Source organism: Erinaceus europaeus, chromosome 4, assembly GCF_950295315.1.
Source record: "Erinaceus europaeus chromosome 4, mEriEur2.1, whole genome shotgun sequence".
In the NCBI taxonomy this organism is placed as follows: domain Eukaryota; kingdom Metazoa; phylum Chordata; class Mammalia; order Eulipotyphla; family Erinaceidae; genus Erinaceus; species Erinaceus europaeus.
This window is the reverse complement of record NC_080165.1, coordinates 19746007-19763580: the sequence shown is the minus strand read 5'-3', so window position 1 is coordinate 19763580 and position 17574 is coordinate 19746007. Positions and strand designations below refer to the sequence as shown.

The 17574-nt window shown below is 57.3% G+C and overlaps 1 protein-coding gene across 1 annotated transcript in view; it reads right to left on the bottom strand.

Annotated features, from left to right (window-relative positions):
- Nucleotides 1–6042: 6042 nt before the first annotated feature.
- The window catches only part of SHANK3 (SH3 and multiple ankyrin repeat domains 3), a 51111-nt gene continuing 39579 nt past the window's right edge, over nucleotides 6043–17574 (bottom strand). Inside the window, 3 exon segments of the mRNA XM_060190778.1 lie at nucleotides 6043–8498; nucleotides 15562–17095; nucleotides 17098–17572. Of these exon segments, the coding sequence (XP_060046761.1) occupies nucleotides 7907–8498; nucleotides 15562–17095; nucleotides 17098–17572 (2601 nt within the window). The 3' untranslated portion in view covers nucleotides 6043–7906.

The following is a 17574-nucleotide window of genomic DNA, read 5'->3' as shown; positions in this document are numbered from 1 at the left end:
ATGCAGCAGCCTAGATAGGCTCCAGTTGAGTTCTCTCCAAGCCAGAGAGCACTAGCTCGGGAAGAAGTACCCTTAGGCTATCCCAGCAATGACCCAGTCTTCTATTTTCTTTATTTGTAATTTTTACTTTATTTTACTTTTTGCCTCCTGGGTTATCACTAGAGCTCAATGCCTACACTATGAACCCACTGCTCCTGGAGGCCATTTTTTTCCCCATTTTTGTTCCGTTGTTGTTATTATTGTTATTGATTTTTTGGTTGTTGTTTGATAGGACAGAGAGAAACCAAGAGAGGAGGAGAAGGCAGAGAGGGGAAGAGAAAGAAAGACACCTGCAGACCTGCTTCACAGCTGTGATTCGACCTCCTGCAGATAGCCGTGGGCTTGAACCGGCATCATTATGCCAGTCTGTGCCCTTTGCGTCATGTACGCTTAACCTGCTGCGCTACCACCTAGCCCCCTTTATTTTATTTTTTTGCCTCCAGGTTTATCACTACGGCTCAATGCTGACACCATAAAATCCACTGCCCCTGGCGGTGGCTCTCCTCCTCCTTCAGATAAATAAACAGAGAGAAACTGAAGAAATTGAGAAGGAGGGGGAGAGGAGAAAGACTAACACCTGCAGACCTACTTCACTGCCTGTGAAGTGTTCCCCTGCAGGTGGGGAATGGGGCCTCGAACTGGGTCCTTGCATGGGTCCTTGTGCTCAGTACTATGTGCACTTAACAGGATATGCCACTGTCTGCCCCCCTTTTTATTGAAAAGACCCCAGAGCACTTCATGCTGGGGGCTGAGTCCCATCCAGCTCACCCTCCACCCTGGGTCTCTGGTATTGGTCATTCTCATCAGTTACCTAATTAACAATCACATGGTATGAGTTTCCAGATTGTTTGGAAATAGAATCTCAGCGGTACCAGAGAATGACAACATGTCACCTGCCTGCATGTGACAGTTTCAGCTCCCCCAAAAGAGTAAGGAGGTCACATCTCAACCCACAGGCACGGCAGTCCTACCTGCCCTCTGAGTGGGTGGTCCCCACTCACTTCTCTAAGTGCTGAAAGGCTATGCCCTATTGTGTGATGAGACTCACAAGCTACAAAGCTCTTCTGAGCTGTGGATGTTTCAGGTTGCCAGGTGGTCTCCACTCCAGTACCCGAGGAACTTCTCTAATCAAATGCCACCCTTTCTTACCCTGCATTATCTCCAGGTCACATCCCTGTTTAATTTATTTATTTATTCCCTTTTGTTGCCATTGTTTTCTTGTTGTTATTGATGTCATTGTTGTTGGATAGGACAGAGAGAAATGGAGAGAGGAGGGGAAGACAGAGAGGGGGAGAGAACAATAGAACGATAGATACCTGCAGACCTGCTTCACCGCCTGTGAAGCGACTCCCCTGCAGGTGGGGAGCCCGGGGCTCGAACCCAGATCCTCACGCCGGTCCTTGCGCTTTGCGCCACCTGCGCTTAACCCACTGTGCTATCGCCCGACTCCCGTCATGTCACATCCCTCTTTAACAGGAGATTCAGTAGGTCTAGAATTTTTTTTAAATATTTATTTTATTTATTCCCTTTTGTTGCCCTTGTTGTTTGATTGTTGTAGTTATTATTGTTGTTGTCGTTGTTGGATAGGACAGAGAGAAATGGAGAGAGGAGGGGAAGACAGACAGGAGGAAAGAAAGATAGACACCTGCAGACCTGCTTCACTGCCTGTGAAGCGATGCCCCTGCAGGTGGGGAGCCGGGGTTCGAACCGGGATCCTTATGCCGGTCCTTGTGCTTTGCGCCACCTGCGCTTAACCCGCTGTGCTACAGCCCGACTCCCGGTCTAGAATTTTTTACCTGAGGATCAAGGAGCTATCCTCTCCTCTCTCTCTCTCTGAATTAAGGCTGCCTCTTTTCTTTATTCTCAAAGGCCTTGTCCCCACTACCTGCATGTCACTTTGTCATATCTTCTCTACTTGGCCACCAAGAAGTGTTATTTTTCCTCCTCCTCCCCCTCCCCTTCCTTCATCTCCTCTTCTTCCTCCTCATCCTCCTTTCACACAAAGGGGGTAGGCAGGGAGAACCAGAGCATCACTCTGACATATGCAATGGCAGAGATCAAACTAAGACCCCAACTTTGCAAGTCCATTGCTGTACCCACTGCCCTGCCTCCCAGCCCACACAAAGTTGTCTTATTTTCCTCCTGAATGGCAAGAACTTGCGTCTGATAAGGTGAGTGCTCTGAGGCTTCAACTGCCACACAGGAGTGTTAGGAACCCTCATGTCCCTCACCTGACTGCCAGTAGGCAGTTTCCTAATCCCTACTCAGACACTGTCTCGTGCCACTGTGTGCAAGCATAGAGATCTTCTCTCCTCCACCCGAGGGCCACACTGCCTCTTCTCCTTGTCTGAAGCTCTTGGCTTAACTCCCCAGCTATTCAAGGTTCTTCTCCCCTCCCTACTGAGGCTTTATCTCCCCTTCCTGAGAGCCATGAGATCTCCTCTCTCCTACTGAGTGTGTGGAGGTCTTGCCTGGTCTATTTGTTACACATGAGAGAAAGAATACATCAGACCACACACACACACACACACACACACACACTAGTTCTAGGGACTGTACCAGCAGCTTCGGAAATATAAATTCGAGGCTCTATTTGTTGAGTCACTTCCCCAGCATGCTTTAACTTCCCTCCCTGAATATGAATATTCATTATATCCCTTTCCAACATGCAAGAGGTTCATTTACACTTAGGTGAATGTAGCCAGGCTTCAATAATACAAACTATTTGAGTGCCTAGAGATTTTTATCTCTGCTACCTGATGCCAGGACTCCTCTCCTTGGGTGTAAGGAGGATTTGGCTCCCCTGTGTCAGGCTCTCAGGTACTTTCTCTGACTATCAGAATCTATTATCTTTGGGCATCACACACCTAGATGTCACAGACCTGGTTTACCTGGGTTCAGGTGGATTCTTCTCCCTTCTATAATTGTCTACAGTGTCTTGCTTTCTCATTACCTTCGTGCCAGACGCTCTCATGTCCTCTGAAGATCAAGAATCCCTATTTCCCTAATCTTGGGGTAAAAAACAGGTTGAAAATCATCTAAGTGTTCAGAGTGCTCTTGTTATTTTTTAAAAGATCTTTATTTTTTATTCCCTTTTGTTACCCTTGTTGTTTTATTGTTGTAGTTATTGATGTTGTCGTTGCTGGATAGGACAGAGAGAAATGGAGAGAGGAGGGGAAGACAGAGAGGGGGAGAGAAAGACAGACACCTGCAGACCTGCTTCACCGCCTGTGAATCATCTCCCCTGCAGGTGCGGAGCCGGGGGATCCTTACACCGGTCCTTGTGCTTTGCGCCAGGTGCGTTTAATTCGCTGTGCTACCGCCTGACTCCCTGCTCTTGTATTTTTAACTGTCAGGTAATGTAACCAAAACATACTCTGGAGCTCAAGAAACAGCAACACGAATTCAGGAAGTGACAGTAAGGTTTTGAGTACTGAATAATTGTTGAGCATTTTTTTGTTTTTAAAAGATTTTGACGAAAACCACAACCTTTTAAGCATTTAAACATGTGGTGAGAATGTCGAAAACAAGTCTCAAAATGGAAAGCTGGACCCAGGGTTTCAGACCACCGGCGGGCAGGGGGGAGGGTTGCAGCAGCAAAATATGAAGACTTGACGTCCAGGTCTTGGGAAACCATTATTTGATTTTGCAGAGTAATTTTTTTTAATGAAGAGATTCTCCCCACCCCAACCTGTTTTTTCCTCCCTCCATCTCTGCTTTCTTTCTTCTTCCTTTCCATCCTTCTTTCCTTCTTCTCTTCTTTCCTCTTTCTCTTCCTTCCTTGCTTTTCCCTCCTGCTTACATGAGAGAAACCAGAGAAGCACTCTGCCACCTTATGAAGTACCAGGGAATCAATCCCAGCACCTCAAACATGGAGGGTATGCACTCCACTACTGAGCCACCTTCCAGGTCCACCATTCACTTCTGATTTTAGAAGGAGCTGTCAGTCATAGTCACTGTCCCCTCGCCACCATGTTGGGGTGGAGGGCTCTGCCCAAAGCCTGCCCAGGTTTGGTTTTGTCATTAGACCTAACAGAGACAGAAAACATCTCAACTAAGAGTGTGTGGTTCCCTACAGCAAGGGGGGGATGTGGAGAGACTCAAGGACAATTAGGACACTGCCTGCTGGGGTCCTCACTCAGGCTAAGATGGAGCGGAGTGAGGGACTGTCTCCACCTAGCTCAAGCTCCTCTTCCCTGTGCAGAGCTCCCAAACCCTCCCTGCCTTCTATGCTCCTCACCCACTTCAACCCTTTCCCTGTCCCACTTGAGTCCCGTCAGCTGAACAATCCAAGCACATTCTCTCTCACCATGATCTCCAGCTCATTCCAGCTCTCACTTGTGTCCTACCCCCCCCCCCATAGCCAGTCTCACTCAGGCTTCACCCTTAGAGCTGCCCATTGGACCCTGAGGGCTGGCTCATACTGGGCAGAGTTGGGGCTGGGACCTCTGCTCCAGAAGCCAGAGAAAATGTGGGTACACTGTTGAGGGCCCTGAGAAGGGAAAGCTAAAATGCTCTGCCTTTGTGAGAAGGCAGAAAGGGTAAAGGGATTCCTCCTCTTGTCTCTGACGCAGGGCATTTCTGGCTGCAGAAAGAGCATTTCCTGGCTTCTTCACCTCCTCCCACAGGTGACTCAGGTGTAGACCCTCAGGTCTGACTATTCATGGTGCTCAAATCAGGCCACTGAAGAGTCTCAGGGCTGAGGGTCAGCAAGATAGCTCACCTGGATCGTACACCTGCTTTGCCATGTGCCAGCCTCCGTGCACTGGAGGAAGCTTTGGTGCTGTGGTGTCCTCTCCTCTCCCTCCCCCTCCCTCTCCCTCTCCCTCTCCTCTCCCTTTCCCTCTCCCTGTGAAAAAATCAGCCTGGAGCTGTGAAGTACTGATGACAACAAAAAACTTCTCAGAATTGGTCTCAAGAGTCCCCTCTTCAATGTGCTGGTTAAATTGAGGACTGTAGATTTATTTATTTTTATTATCTTCTTGCCATTGGGCTTGGTGTCTGCTCAAGAAAGGGGGGGGAGGAGAGTCACCACAGCACTGTTCCACTACTCATGCAGGTTGGGACCAGGGACTTGAACCCAGATCCTCACAGATGGTAATATGTGCAGTCTACCCAGTGAGCCACTACCTATTCTCACCCTGAGGACTATGAAGGAACGCCATTGTTGTCCCACTTTATCAAAGCAAACACCTCAAGTCAGGCCTTCCCCCACTCCCCAACTCCCCAGTCCTTAGTTTTAAACATGAAGCTCTGTCTCTTACCCTCCCCTTGGAAGAAGCTGTGGAATCCCTGTGTTTCCCTGACACGTTTTTTTTGTGAGCCTGACTGATGCTGCGCTGACAGTTCACCTGGCCCTGGAAGAACTCAGAGGTGAAGCTCAAGCACGTGCCTTCCAACTCTAAACCTCAGGACCCCTTGAGACCCTGGGGTCTCCACCGGCTCATCCTCTCAGGGGGTGTCTCCTTGCCCACTCAGCAGCAAAGTATCCTTGCCTCCTCTGGACTCTCAGAGGCACATATGCCCTTGCCTAGAGCTGGTCATGCTGAGGCCACACAGGCCTCCTGTGGCGTTGGCTGATGGCAATGGGCTGCCTAAGTTGAAGGTGAGAGGGGTGGCCTAGGCATGGGTGGGACACCAGGACAGACACTGGGGGCTTCAAAGAAGAGGAGACGCAGAGTTTGGAAACAACCAGAGAAACGGAGAAACGGGGTCAGGTTAGATAAAGACTGGACTTCTAGCTCAGGTAGAAAAAACATTCTGGACCCAGTTCAGAAAGTCTGCTGAGGCCAGGCAGAACTCCGGAAGCTGGGAACGCAGGCAGGCCTGCCAGTCTCAAGGGCAGCAGACACCCACACAGAGATGGGGCTCTGGTATCACCAGGGACTGTGCTGTCACTGATGCTGAGGTCAGGGGGATGGTACGACCTGGCTGAGGGACAGCAGGACACATGCTCCTGAGAGCTCCTCAAGCAGGCACCTGAGAGCTGGATTCATTTCTTATAAATTTATTACATAATAATATTATAATAATTATTATCAATAATAATAATATAAGAAACATAGATCTCTGTGGGGTGTATCACAACGTCAGGGTCAGGAGGCCTCAGGACTGGAGCAGGGGGGTGAAATCCCCCCAGATGGAACTCCATACAAAAGGAGGGGTGAAGCGGAACTGACCCTGTAAAGTTAAAAACCCAAATTGAACGGAACCAAAAACCCACAGGTGAGTGTGAGACTGTGTGTATGTGGCAGTCTGATACAGGGACTGCTGTGTGTGACCTGGTCTGTTGGCGGTAGGGTTACTGGTGACTCTGCCCAGGGAAGGAGGGGGCCGGTGGGCCAGGCAGGGTGGGGATGGGGGTGGGGGGCACAGACCGGCGTGCCAAGCCCCTGGGCTGTGAAAACTTGTGTTTTCTGGTTTTTTGTTTTATTTAAAAAAAGCTAGAAATATAAACAGAAACTTGTGAGTGACGTGGATGGAGCTTAAATCCAGACTCCAAACCCTAGGTTTAAAAACGTCCCAGGCCCCCACCCCACAGGCCATTGCTGAGTGTGAGGAGTCACAGTAAGGGGGCTGGGGTGCCCTCTGGGGTCTTTGCCTCTCCCCAGGGCTTGTGGTGGCCTGGCCCTAGGGGTCCCGTTTCCCTAGAAGCCTGATGGGGGGCACTGCTCCGAGGGCCCTTGAGGGCCTCCTCCCAGCAGCAGGGCTTCCCCAAACGGGCCTGCTCCGGCTGTGCGAGGCTGTGGAGAGGCGGGCCTGGCAGACAGCAGGTCCCCAGGGTGCAAGATGGCCTCTGACTTTCTTTGGAAGTGGAGACCGGGTGCTTTCCCAGGCACTCATCCACGCACAGGCCCCCACGCGCCAGGCCAGGGTGGCCCCTGGGGACCGCTCGGCTGTCAGGCACATGTCAGGGGTCCCACATGCACAGCCGCACCCAGTTTCACACACTCGCAGTATGCGCGCACGCCAGCACGCACACAGGGCGGGAACAGGAGACTTTGGGGTCTGAGGCTGGGAGGCGTCTCTGTAGTCGCCCAGCGGCATGGGGAGGAGTCTGGACCCTGTGAGGGAGATGGCTAGGAGCAGGTGCCAAGGCCCTGCCCCCCCTCAGGGCAAGGGTCTCCCAGACCACGTGGCCTCGCTAGTGCCCAGCAAGACTCCGCCACCCCTCCTCCACGCAGCACCTGAAGGGTCGGTGGGGGGCACACATAGCTCAGCGAGAGGAGGGGGGCCGAGCCGGGGGCCCCAGGGCGGGCTACTGGGACCCTGGCCAACCCCAGACCAGCTGGAGCGTCCCCCGCCCCATTTGGGGTGGCAGTGGCAGTGAGGGGCCAGAGATGGAAGACTGGGCAGCCGAGGCGGGACCAGTGGAGCGCTGGAGGGGAGGGGAAGGGAAGCTATTAAGGACAGAGATATTTGTTCCTTTTCTCGTTCCAAATATAGAGTGGATTAAAATATGCAAAACAGGGGGGCTCCTTGGCCCCCAACCAAGAACCCCAATGTCTCCCCCCTCCCCCCGAGTCAACAAGGTGTGTCCTGACCTCGCATGCTGGACTAGGTCCCCTTTCTGGGAGAGCGGCCACCAGGAGCTGTGCGGGAGATGGCCAGGCCAGAACACCTCACCCCCACTCCCTCCCGCCGCAGCCTCCCGCGCCCACGCCCTTCCTGACCGTGTGCTGGGTGGGGGTGGCCGGCCGGGGAGGGCACTAAGCAATGTACAGGGCAAGTCTCCGAGCAACAGCAAACAGGACGATTCATGCAACATTCCTGGCCCGGGCGCCGTGATGGGGGCGGGCCGAGCCCGCGGCCCAGGGTGGGGGTGGGGGGCCCTGCCCGCAGGGCGCGGCCGGGGCGCGGGAGGGCGTCAGCTGCCCTCCAGCTGTCTGAGCGCGCGCTCGATGTTCATGCGGTGGCCCACGCGCGTGACGCCCAGCTCCACGAAGTCGTCCTTGGTGAGCGCGGGCAGGTGCGCGCCCTCGATCTCGTGGTCCTCGAAGCGGTCGCGGTGCTCGCCCAGGTGGATGCTCTCCAGCCAGTCGCCCACGTCGAACTTGCTCCAGAGCTGCAGCGGCTTTTGCTGGAAGGGCCGGCGCGGGCCGGGGGCGCCGGGGCCGGGGCCGGGCGCGGGCGAGGGCAGCGGCGACGGCGAGGGCGAGCGGCTGCGCGCGCTCACGCTGCGCACCACGAAGCGCACCTCCTTCGGCTCGTGCGGGATGGAGAGGCTGGACGACTTGAGGATGGTGGGAGGGGTGAGGCCGAAGGGTCGCCCCGCGCCCCCCGCGCCCGCCCCCAGCCCCTCCACCCGCTCCAGCGACGCGGGCTTCACCGGGCTCGGGGCGCGCCGCGCCACGGGGTAGCGGCCGCCGGGCCGCACCGGGTAGGAGGCCCCGCCGCCCGGGCCCCCGGGGCTGCGCTGCGCGGAGATGGTGCTTAGCTCACCGAGGCTGCTGAAGAGCCTGCGGAGGGAGAGGGGGTCAAGGCCAGGTGAGGGGCGCCGGGAGGGGCGGGGACGGGCAGGGGGCGGGGCTGCGGCCCGGAGGATGTTTCCGGGGTGTGGGGGAGCTGGCGCTGGGTGAGTGGGGATCCCTGAGGGCCAGAGGAAGATACGGGGGTGGGGGCCCTTTGGTTATCCTGGTCATTTTGTCGGGCTGCACGGGTCCTGCTTGGGGCGGGGTCACCCTAATTGAATGGAATATGCACAGTAAAGGCGCAGCCTCCTGCTTCAGCAGCCCAGCCGGAGAGGAAGCCCTCTTGCGAAGGGCTGACTGCATGCCTGCTACCTGACTGGCTCCGCCGGGTCGGGCACTGGCGCTGGGCACTGCCCCTCCACCCGGGTGTCCTGGGGGCTACGGCTCCCACAGTCACCCCTGCCCCCTCCCCAGCTCTGCGTTGGCGAGGAGACCCAGACACCTGGGCTGGCTTCTGGGCTGGCTGAATCGTGATAAAGGCGGAGTCAGCGCGGGACAAGAGCAGCGCATGCAGGGTGGGTGTGAGCCACAGCACTCCGGACACTCAGCCTCCCTGCACAGGACAGCGGTGGTGCTCGAGTGGGACAGACACACAGCAGCCTGCTCGCTCGTAGTGGAAACCCAGAAGCACGTGTGCTGACACACAAGGGCGCGGGCAGACACACACACACACACACACACATACACACACACAGATGTGCCACCCTTCCCCATGTCACCTGACAGCACCCCATCTCCAGCCCCTCCCAGGGACTCTTTGCATGGAACACCCACTCCCGTGCCCCTGTCACCCCTTGTCCTTCCCTGTCCCCTGCGGTGGTCAGGGGCAGCCTCAGGGGCTCTGAGTGGTGCTGACATCCCACAATGCCAAGCAGAGCAGAGAGCCGGTGACCGGGTACAGCGCATGGACAGCGAGAGGCATGGGATGGGCATGCTCACTTACACAGCCGCCGCTCGGGACCACCGCGCAGCTACACAGAGCAGCCACATGCAGATGGGCGGGAGAGAGCAATGAGAGAGAGTGTTAGCAGCCCCGGCCGCACGCAGGCACAGGGCCCACAGGCACAGCTACCGTCTGGCTGGACACCCCAGAGCATGGGGTAAGGGCCCCCTGGATGGACACTCCAGGAGGCAGGAACTCGGGAAACAGCTGACTGGGTCCAGTTGTGACTGGAGGGAACAATATGGAGCTACTCTGGAGGGCACGGGCTGGCAGGCTAGGTGCCCACTGCACCGCTGCTGCTGGCTCCTGTGGCCTGTTCCATAGCACCCTGGGATGTCTCATTTCCTCACACCTCCACTGTCTGACTGACCTCCCCCAGCTGCATGGGCAGGGGCTAGGGGCTTCCTCTGTGCACCCTATCTGATGTCAACCCCCACACAGTGGGGGCCCCCAGCATCCTGTCTCCCCTTAGAGCACTCTCACCTGTGCAGGGGCACCTGTGCCTGGAGGCCCAGCCCTGTCCCTCCCGCTGACCTTGTTTCCATTGTTTTCCACAGGCTCCCTCCACTCAGCCTCCGATCCTCCTGTCTCCTTCCTCCCAACTGCTCAGACCCAGAACAGAGCCTCTTGAAGAAGCCAGACTAGACACCCACCCCTGGCCCAGTGAAGAGGGGATCCAAGGACACCTGGGTGGGTTTAGGGCAGTGGCATCAAGCACCAAGAACCCCGAATAAAGCTGTCCCCCCACACCTGCTTCCAAGGCACTGCCTGACTTCAGGGCATGTGGGGGCACAGCGGAGACACAAGGGAGGATGGACAAGGGGGTAGAAGGTGGCCAGGGGTGAGGGACAGTGCTGGGGGACACACTGAGGGAACAGTGACTGTGGGGTTAGGTTCAGGGAAGATCCCCTTGTCCTCACTGCCAGAGCCTCTCCCAGCCACCCTACATGGCCCTCCTCCGGGAATGTTGTCACCAGGTCTGGGGCACATGGAGTCTGGGTGTGAGTGAAGCAGGACACCCAGCAGAGAGGGCAGATGGGAGCAGGATCTGGACTCTGGGAGGCCTGTCAGGAGCCCCTTGCCTGGCAGGGGGTGAGGGCAGGCTGGCTCCAGAGTCTCTGGAGGAGAGCTGCTGGGTACAGGGAGATGGGCATTCACCAGAGAATGGGGCAGGGGCCAGGAGGTATAGGGAGCAGGCACTGGGGGGCCATGCCCACTGTGAGAGGGGCAAGGCCAGTAACCCTTATCAGGCCCGCAAACTGCAGGTGGGAGGGGGCCCTAGGAAGACCGTGCCCTTCCAGGCTCAGAGCACAGCAGGGAGTATTGGGGACCACTGGGGTACCCTCCACTGCTTTTCTTCCCATTTCTCTTGAGCCACAGGGAAGTGCCCACATTGCCCCCACCCCGGGCAGGGCTCAGAGCAGTACCCCAAGTGCATATTCTGGCACTGCTACCTCAGCTAGCTGACCAGCTTTCCAACCACCACACTTGCTAGCCCTCCCCCCAAGGGCTACTGAGCCACCTGCCATGACCCCTAAATACCCTGTCAGCCTCCCTCCACATTGAGGGCAACCCCATGGCCCCAGAACAAGCCCCCATCCACATCTGGAATCGTATAGGCTCCCTACTTCTTCCTAACTCTTCAGTCAAGGAAGCCTAGCCTCAATCTCCCAACCCCCCAGTGGGGCTCAAAGCCATCAGCAGGACACCTGGTTGATCTGTCCACCTTTGGAGGGCCCTTTCCATTGCCTCTTCCTTCCCAGATGGGAAGAAAGTCTCCACATCCTCCCCTACCACACTTCCCTAATGTTGACCTGTGTCCCCAACCTCAGGAGAGCTTCAAGGGTATAGCACATCCCTCAGTGACCGGCACACAGCTTTATCCAGACCCTGCCTTGTGTGAGCAGGATGGGGCCTGTGTCCCATCACCTGGTAGAGTTTCTGCCATTGTAGGAGCACGTGTCTTCTAGGAGCTACTGACCAGCATTGCCTCCAAGGAGCTAGCTGACACCATAAGGTGTGAGACCACAGACACTGCACATCACAGGCATGGGAGGCATGGCAGGAGAGAAGCCTCTCTAATGACTTCACCAAAGCTATTTCCCTATGAACTCTGCTCTCTAAGACAGATGTAAGCTCAGCGGAACTCAGAGCAGCTATGAGGCTCAGATCATGTGTCAAATTCACATCCAACTGTGAGGTCTGGAACAACAAAGGAATTCAGAGCAGATGTGAACCTCAGAGACAGGTATAAGGCCTTAGTGACAGATGTGGGTCTCAGAGACAGGTGTGAGTCTTAAGAGACAGGTGTAAGGCATTAGAGACAGGTGCGGGTCTCAGAGACCAGTGTAAGATCTTAGAGACAGGTGTGAGGCCTCAGAGGCAGATGTGAGGCATTAGAGACAGGTGTGGGGCTGCAGAGACAGATGTGAGGCCTTAGAGACAGATGTGAGGCCTTAGAGACAGGAGTGGGGCCTCAGAGACAAGTGTGGGCCTCAGAGACAGTAGAGCACCTCTGAACTGACAGATGTCTGTCAGCCAGGGCCTGACCTGGAGCTAGAAGCATAGATTAGGTGAGTGGTCTGGAATTAATATTCCAAAAAGCCAAAGGTCCTGCACCTCCCTGAGGCCACACATGGGTGCTGCCTCCTCCAGCATCTGTCTTGGAAGAAACCCAGCAAAAAGGCTAAGTGCAGATGAACTGTTTATCCTACCGGTGACTTGAGCTTCAGATTCATGGCACACAGGTGCAGTTAACTTGCCCAGAATGTTCTCAGGACACAGATCAGCCCATGACTCAAGAACATCTACGTCAGGGCTAAGCTGCTGGTATGGAATATGGGCAGAGAGGACGTTTCCTTTCTTGTGGTGCCCACTGGGCAAGGGCTGGTTGGGCCTGGGAGGTGAAGTGGAAGGAACATGTAGGGGGCCAGAGAACAAAACTCAGGGAAATACGCCCCTGGGTGGCCATGGTAGTTGTTCGCAGGCCTGTGCCAGTAATAGTCTTGGGAAGGAAGGAGCCTGGCCATGGGGATACCCATAGTTCGGACATTTCTCTAAAAGGCAGTCTCGAGCAGACATGGGCCTCACCGGCTGCAGAACAATAGACCCAACAGCCCCAACAGAGGCATCAGTGCCATCCACTAGGCACAGGGTGGACCCTGACACAGCGTCTCTTCATAGGTAGCCATGGGCAGTACACCCAGTTTTCACCCAGGGGTCTCAGGGGGGAAGCAGACACAAGAGTACAGGAAGAAGTGAAAACAAGAGCAGAGAGGGTTCAGACAGTAGAGAAGATGGAGACACAGGGCAGAGAGATGGAGCTAAGCCACCCATCAGGTGGGCTCCAGCGCCAGTGACTTCAGCGACTGAACACGTGTGCATGTGCGTCACAGCTGAGCATTTAAGAAGTTGCTTTTTAGAAAAATATTTATTTATTCCCTTTTGTTGCCCTTGTTGTTTTATTGTTGTAGCTATTATTGTCACTATTGCTGATGTCGTTGTTGTTGGATAGGACAGAGAGAAATGGAGAGAGGAGAGAAAGACAGAGGGGGAGAGAAAGATAGACACCTGCAGACCTGCTTCACTGTCTGTAAAGCGACTCCCCTGCAGGTGGGAGAAAGCGGCTCGAACCGGGATCCTTCAGCCAGACCTTGAGCTTCGTGCCACGTGCGCTCAACCCGCTGCACTACGGCCTGACTCCCACAGCTGAGCATTTAAACCCAGTGTCTGTCACCAGGACACTCCAAGTGACAACAGACAGAACAGGGCTTGGGGTCAGACACTGACTTGATGAACCTCTATAAAAACCCCAGTCTTAGGGTATGGAAAGTGGAGTTTAATCTCTTGTCCATCTAATAGAAAAGATGTGAGAATAGAATCACATGCCACTACATATAACTATACCGTTACCTTCCCATCAGGCTTTAATGACAAACCAGGGACCTGGATGAGTGCCTGGGTGTGAGTTACAGCAGGAGAGCTCCCAGCCCGCAATGCCACTGTATGCGGCAGGGGCAGAAAGTTCACAGATAGCAAGAGCTTTGTCCAAGGTTAAGTACCAACAGGACCTAATATGCCCCGAGGGCCACCTGACCCCCCTCCCACCAAGGTCACGTCAGGGGACACAGTGTGTTACTAATGTTGGCCAGGGCCATGTCACAAGGACAGGGAAGCCTGTTCTTGGCTGCTCAGCATCCCCTTACTCTTCCTTCGCACTTGTCTGCTTGGTGGGTTGACCCTGAGTGTTGGCTCCCAAGACTGGCATCTTCTGAAACCTGTGGGCAGTTCTGGGGAGACAGGGGGCCCACAGGCAGCAACTGCAGAGTTGGGGACCACTTCGCAGCAGGCCCATGGAACAGACAGAATGGAGGGTCAGATTCCTGGCACTGCTTCTCCCCCATGCCACAGACAAGATAAAAAGCAAACATGGGGTCCTGTATAACTCCAACTTGCAGGATAAGACCCTCACCCTGGCAGTGAAAAAACTCTGGCTGCTGGCAGAGTGACTAACAAGACCTGGGCTCACTGGGGCCTGAACATGGGGCTCACAATCCAGTACCTCTGAACCCTGCCTATGTTGTCTTGCTGTGGAACTAGTCCTGCGTCACCTCCCTAAACCTCACATCACAAAACACAGCACTTGCATGCAGCTTCAACAGTTCGTCTGCTTAGCAAATGTTTATTGCTCTGGTCCAGGCACTGTGCCACCCACTTTCAATGGCTTTAATTTCCCTCAGAACCAAGGAGCACAAGGGAATAGAGGGGCTGGCGAAGGGAGGAGAAGCAGAGAGTGAAGATGGGGGCTAGTGGAGGCTGTACCTGGGAGCCCCCACCCTTAGAAGGCCCTGCAGAGACCTGCTCATCCCAATGGATCACCCTGGCTACCCCCATAACCCCCACTCTTGGGGCATTCTCCATACTCTGAGAAAGACCCTCCCACATACACACAAGCCCCTAGGATGACAAGAACTGAGAGGTAACATGCCTGGAGCACTCAGAAGAGGATCGATGAGCTTCCAAAGCCCCATTCCCTTGTCTACCTCTTCCTGGAAGACCATCAGATAAGCCCTATAAGACCTGACTCCCTCAGGCTCTGTGAACCCCACAGCCAAGGTGGCCGGGGAAGGTCCACTAGGTTGATCTGGGGAGCAAGAAGGGAGAGTCAGGAAGTGGCACCCAAGATACTCACCCCCAAAGTCAGAAATGAGGACAGGGGTGCAGAAGGCACAGGCAACTTGAAGAAGACACGGAAGGGTTGACCAGGGAGCCAACATTCCTAGCAGCACCCCTGTAGCCCAAAGGCCTTGGGCATGGGGCCTCAAGTAAAGTTTGGGGGGCAGCACAGGGCTGCAGGCAACTTCTGGCTACTCAGAGCAGAACTGCGCCCCTCACTTAAGCCAGTGTCTCCCCGTTTCCAGGGCACAATATGGCCTCTCAAGCATTCCCCCTCCCTGTTGGGGGTGAGAAGGGAGGAGCACAGCAGCAGAAGTATGGAGAAAGTGAAAGGGAACAGGGAAAGAGACAGGCTGAGAACACCCCCCCCAGACCTCCACACACAGGTGTCTGTGCCTTGGGGCCTCACAGGTGGTGCCCTGAAGCAGAAACATCTCTGGGGCACAAACCAGGAAGGTGTGTGTGTGTGGGGGGGGTCCCAAAGGAGAATAAGCCAGGGTGCACTGTGCCTCAAAAGGAAATGAGGCAGCTGCAGACAGACAGCACTAGCCATTCAGGCAGAGAGAACACCTAGGGCAAGGCCCAGGGCCACAGAGGTGCCAAGGAGCTGGGCAAGGCGGTGAAGTGAACCGAAAAGCCACCTTTCATAGTGGAGGAGCAAGAGCAAGAATGGGCAGGAACCCCGCTCCCAGAAAGGCTGTGGGGATATCCTGCCCAGCCTGGGTCTCTGGGGGTGCCCAGCAGCCACCCCCACCCCCACCCCCATCACTAATAGTCCTGCCATTTCAGATCCCTGCTGCAAGAGGCTTCTGTCTTGACAGACAAAGAGAGGCTACAGGAGGGGAGGGCACAGGTGAAAACGGACAGAAGGGAGAACATGGAGGTGGGTGGCATGGACAGGGGACAGGACCCTCCCCACACTGCCCTGCTCACCGAGCTGCCGCGATGGGCGACTTCTTGGCAGGGTCCAGTAGGCCGCCCAGGCCACCGACCGGCTCCTCGCCCAGGGAGCGCGTGTCTTTGTTCAGCTGCTGCAGGCGGGAGCTGAGCTCACTGATCACAGTTGGTTTGTCGTCTTCGGGTCCAGGGAGCCCCCGGCTCTCCACGGGGTCCCCCCACAGCTTGGACCTTCTCTGGAAGAGGTAGCGAGGGCGAGCGGGCCCGGCAGCGGAGGCCAGCCCAGCCGAGGAGGCGTGGTGCTGCTCGGCCATGAGCTCGCTGTCGGAGGACTGCTTCAGCAGCGGGTCCCTGAAGGTCACCGGCCCCTTCCCCAGCGGGGACTTGAGCTTGGGCTTGGGAGGCACTGGTGGCTTCTCGAGTAGAAAAGTGTGTCCGTTGGCGAAGGAGGTGTGGGTGTCGGTGAGTTCCCCGCTCTCGGAGCTCAGGGTGGACATGCTGGACACTGTGGAGATGGTGCTCGTGGTCTCCAGGTGGGGGTCGCTGGAGCTGCGTGTGTCGGCTTCCTCCACCCCTGAGTCGGCCGCAGACTCAGGGGCCGGGGGCAGCTCAGTGCTGGGCTTTCCCGGAGCTGGACTGGGCACCTGGGTGGGCGAGGGGCCTGGGCCGGGGAGCGGGGAGGTCAGAAGGACCCCGTTGGCAAACTCTTCCGGGGGTGGGACCAGCCCAATGCGGGCCAGCTCCTCTCGGGTCTCTTCGTCGCTAGATGACAGCTGGGCGGGTGGCAGGTTCACAGCGAAGACCAGCTCTGGCTCCTCCTCGGAGCTGCCCTGGCCAGGCCCGGGGTCTGTCTGGGCGCCTCCAGGGGGCTGGACCCGGGGACTGGGCAAGGGCTCGGCCACCACCGCCGACTGTGTGGGGGCCGGGGCCAGCTTGGGTGTGCTTGGGCGCTCCTCTTCGACCCCCAGTCCGCCAGGCTCCTGCCCGTTGCTGGTAGCGTGCACGACGATGAGGCCTGCCGGCCTCTGCAGGGACGTGTCCAGGACGCTGAGGACCATGGTCTTCTTGTCGTCAGGCGACTTGCGCTCCTCCCGCGGGGGCTTCTCAGGTTCTCTGCGGGCGGGCACCGGCACCCAGGCTGGGCTCCTAGGGGAGAAGGCCGGGGAGGCGAGGGCCCCGCGCTCGGTGTCGCGGGCCTGCACATCCACGAACAGCGGCCCCGGACGGTCAGCGTCAGGGCTGTGCACGGGAGTGGCGGCCCGGGACGACGCCTGGGAGGCCAGAGCCCGCTCCCGGGCGGCTAGGGCCAAAGCCAGGGGCGAGCTGGGGTCCAGGGGTTTGCCAGTGAGCGGGTGGATGAAGGTGGATCCGGAGGGCCCCAGGCTTGGGCCACTGACCAATGGCTTCAGAGCAGAAACGGGGGAGGGAAGCAGCAGGTCGCGGCCAGGGGTGGCGGCAGGGCCCAGAAGGCGCTCGTCGATGGAACGGGACGGCTGCAGGGAGGGCAGGTCGGCGCTGGGGGGGCTGCCCTCGATGGCGCCCACCGACAGGAAGACCGTGGAACGGCGCGCTCCTCCAGCCGCCGGTCCTTGGCCGGCCCGGGGCCGCCGAACGGGAGGCCGGGGCCGTCCCCGGGGCCGTAGTCGAGGCCGCCGGGCCGCGGGCCGCGGTGTGTCGGGGACGGGTCCCGCGCGAAGCTGCCGCCGGTGGGCCCCGGGCTGCCCACCGCCAGGCCGGCGCGCTCCTGTGCGTCCTCCACCTGCAGCTGCTTCACCAGCGGGCTCTTGCGGCGCTGCGGCTTGGACGGCGCGAACAGGCTGGCACTGAAGGCGCCCAGGTTGGCGTAGGGGCTGTCGGGGCCCGGCGCGCGCGGCCGGCGCTTGGGGCGCTCGGGCGGGGTGGCGGCGGGCGGGGACCGGGGGTCGCCGGGCTCGGGCGCAGAGTCCTGCAGGATGATCATGGAGCGCGCGCGCTTCTGCCGCTCGGGGTAGGGCAGCGGGCCCAGGGGCGCGCCCTGCTCGTACAGGCCCGCGGCGCCCGCGCCCAGGC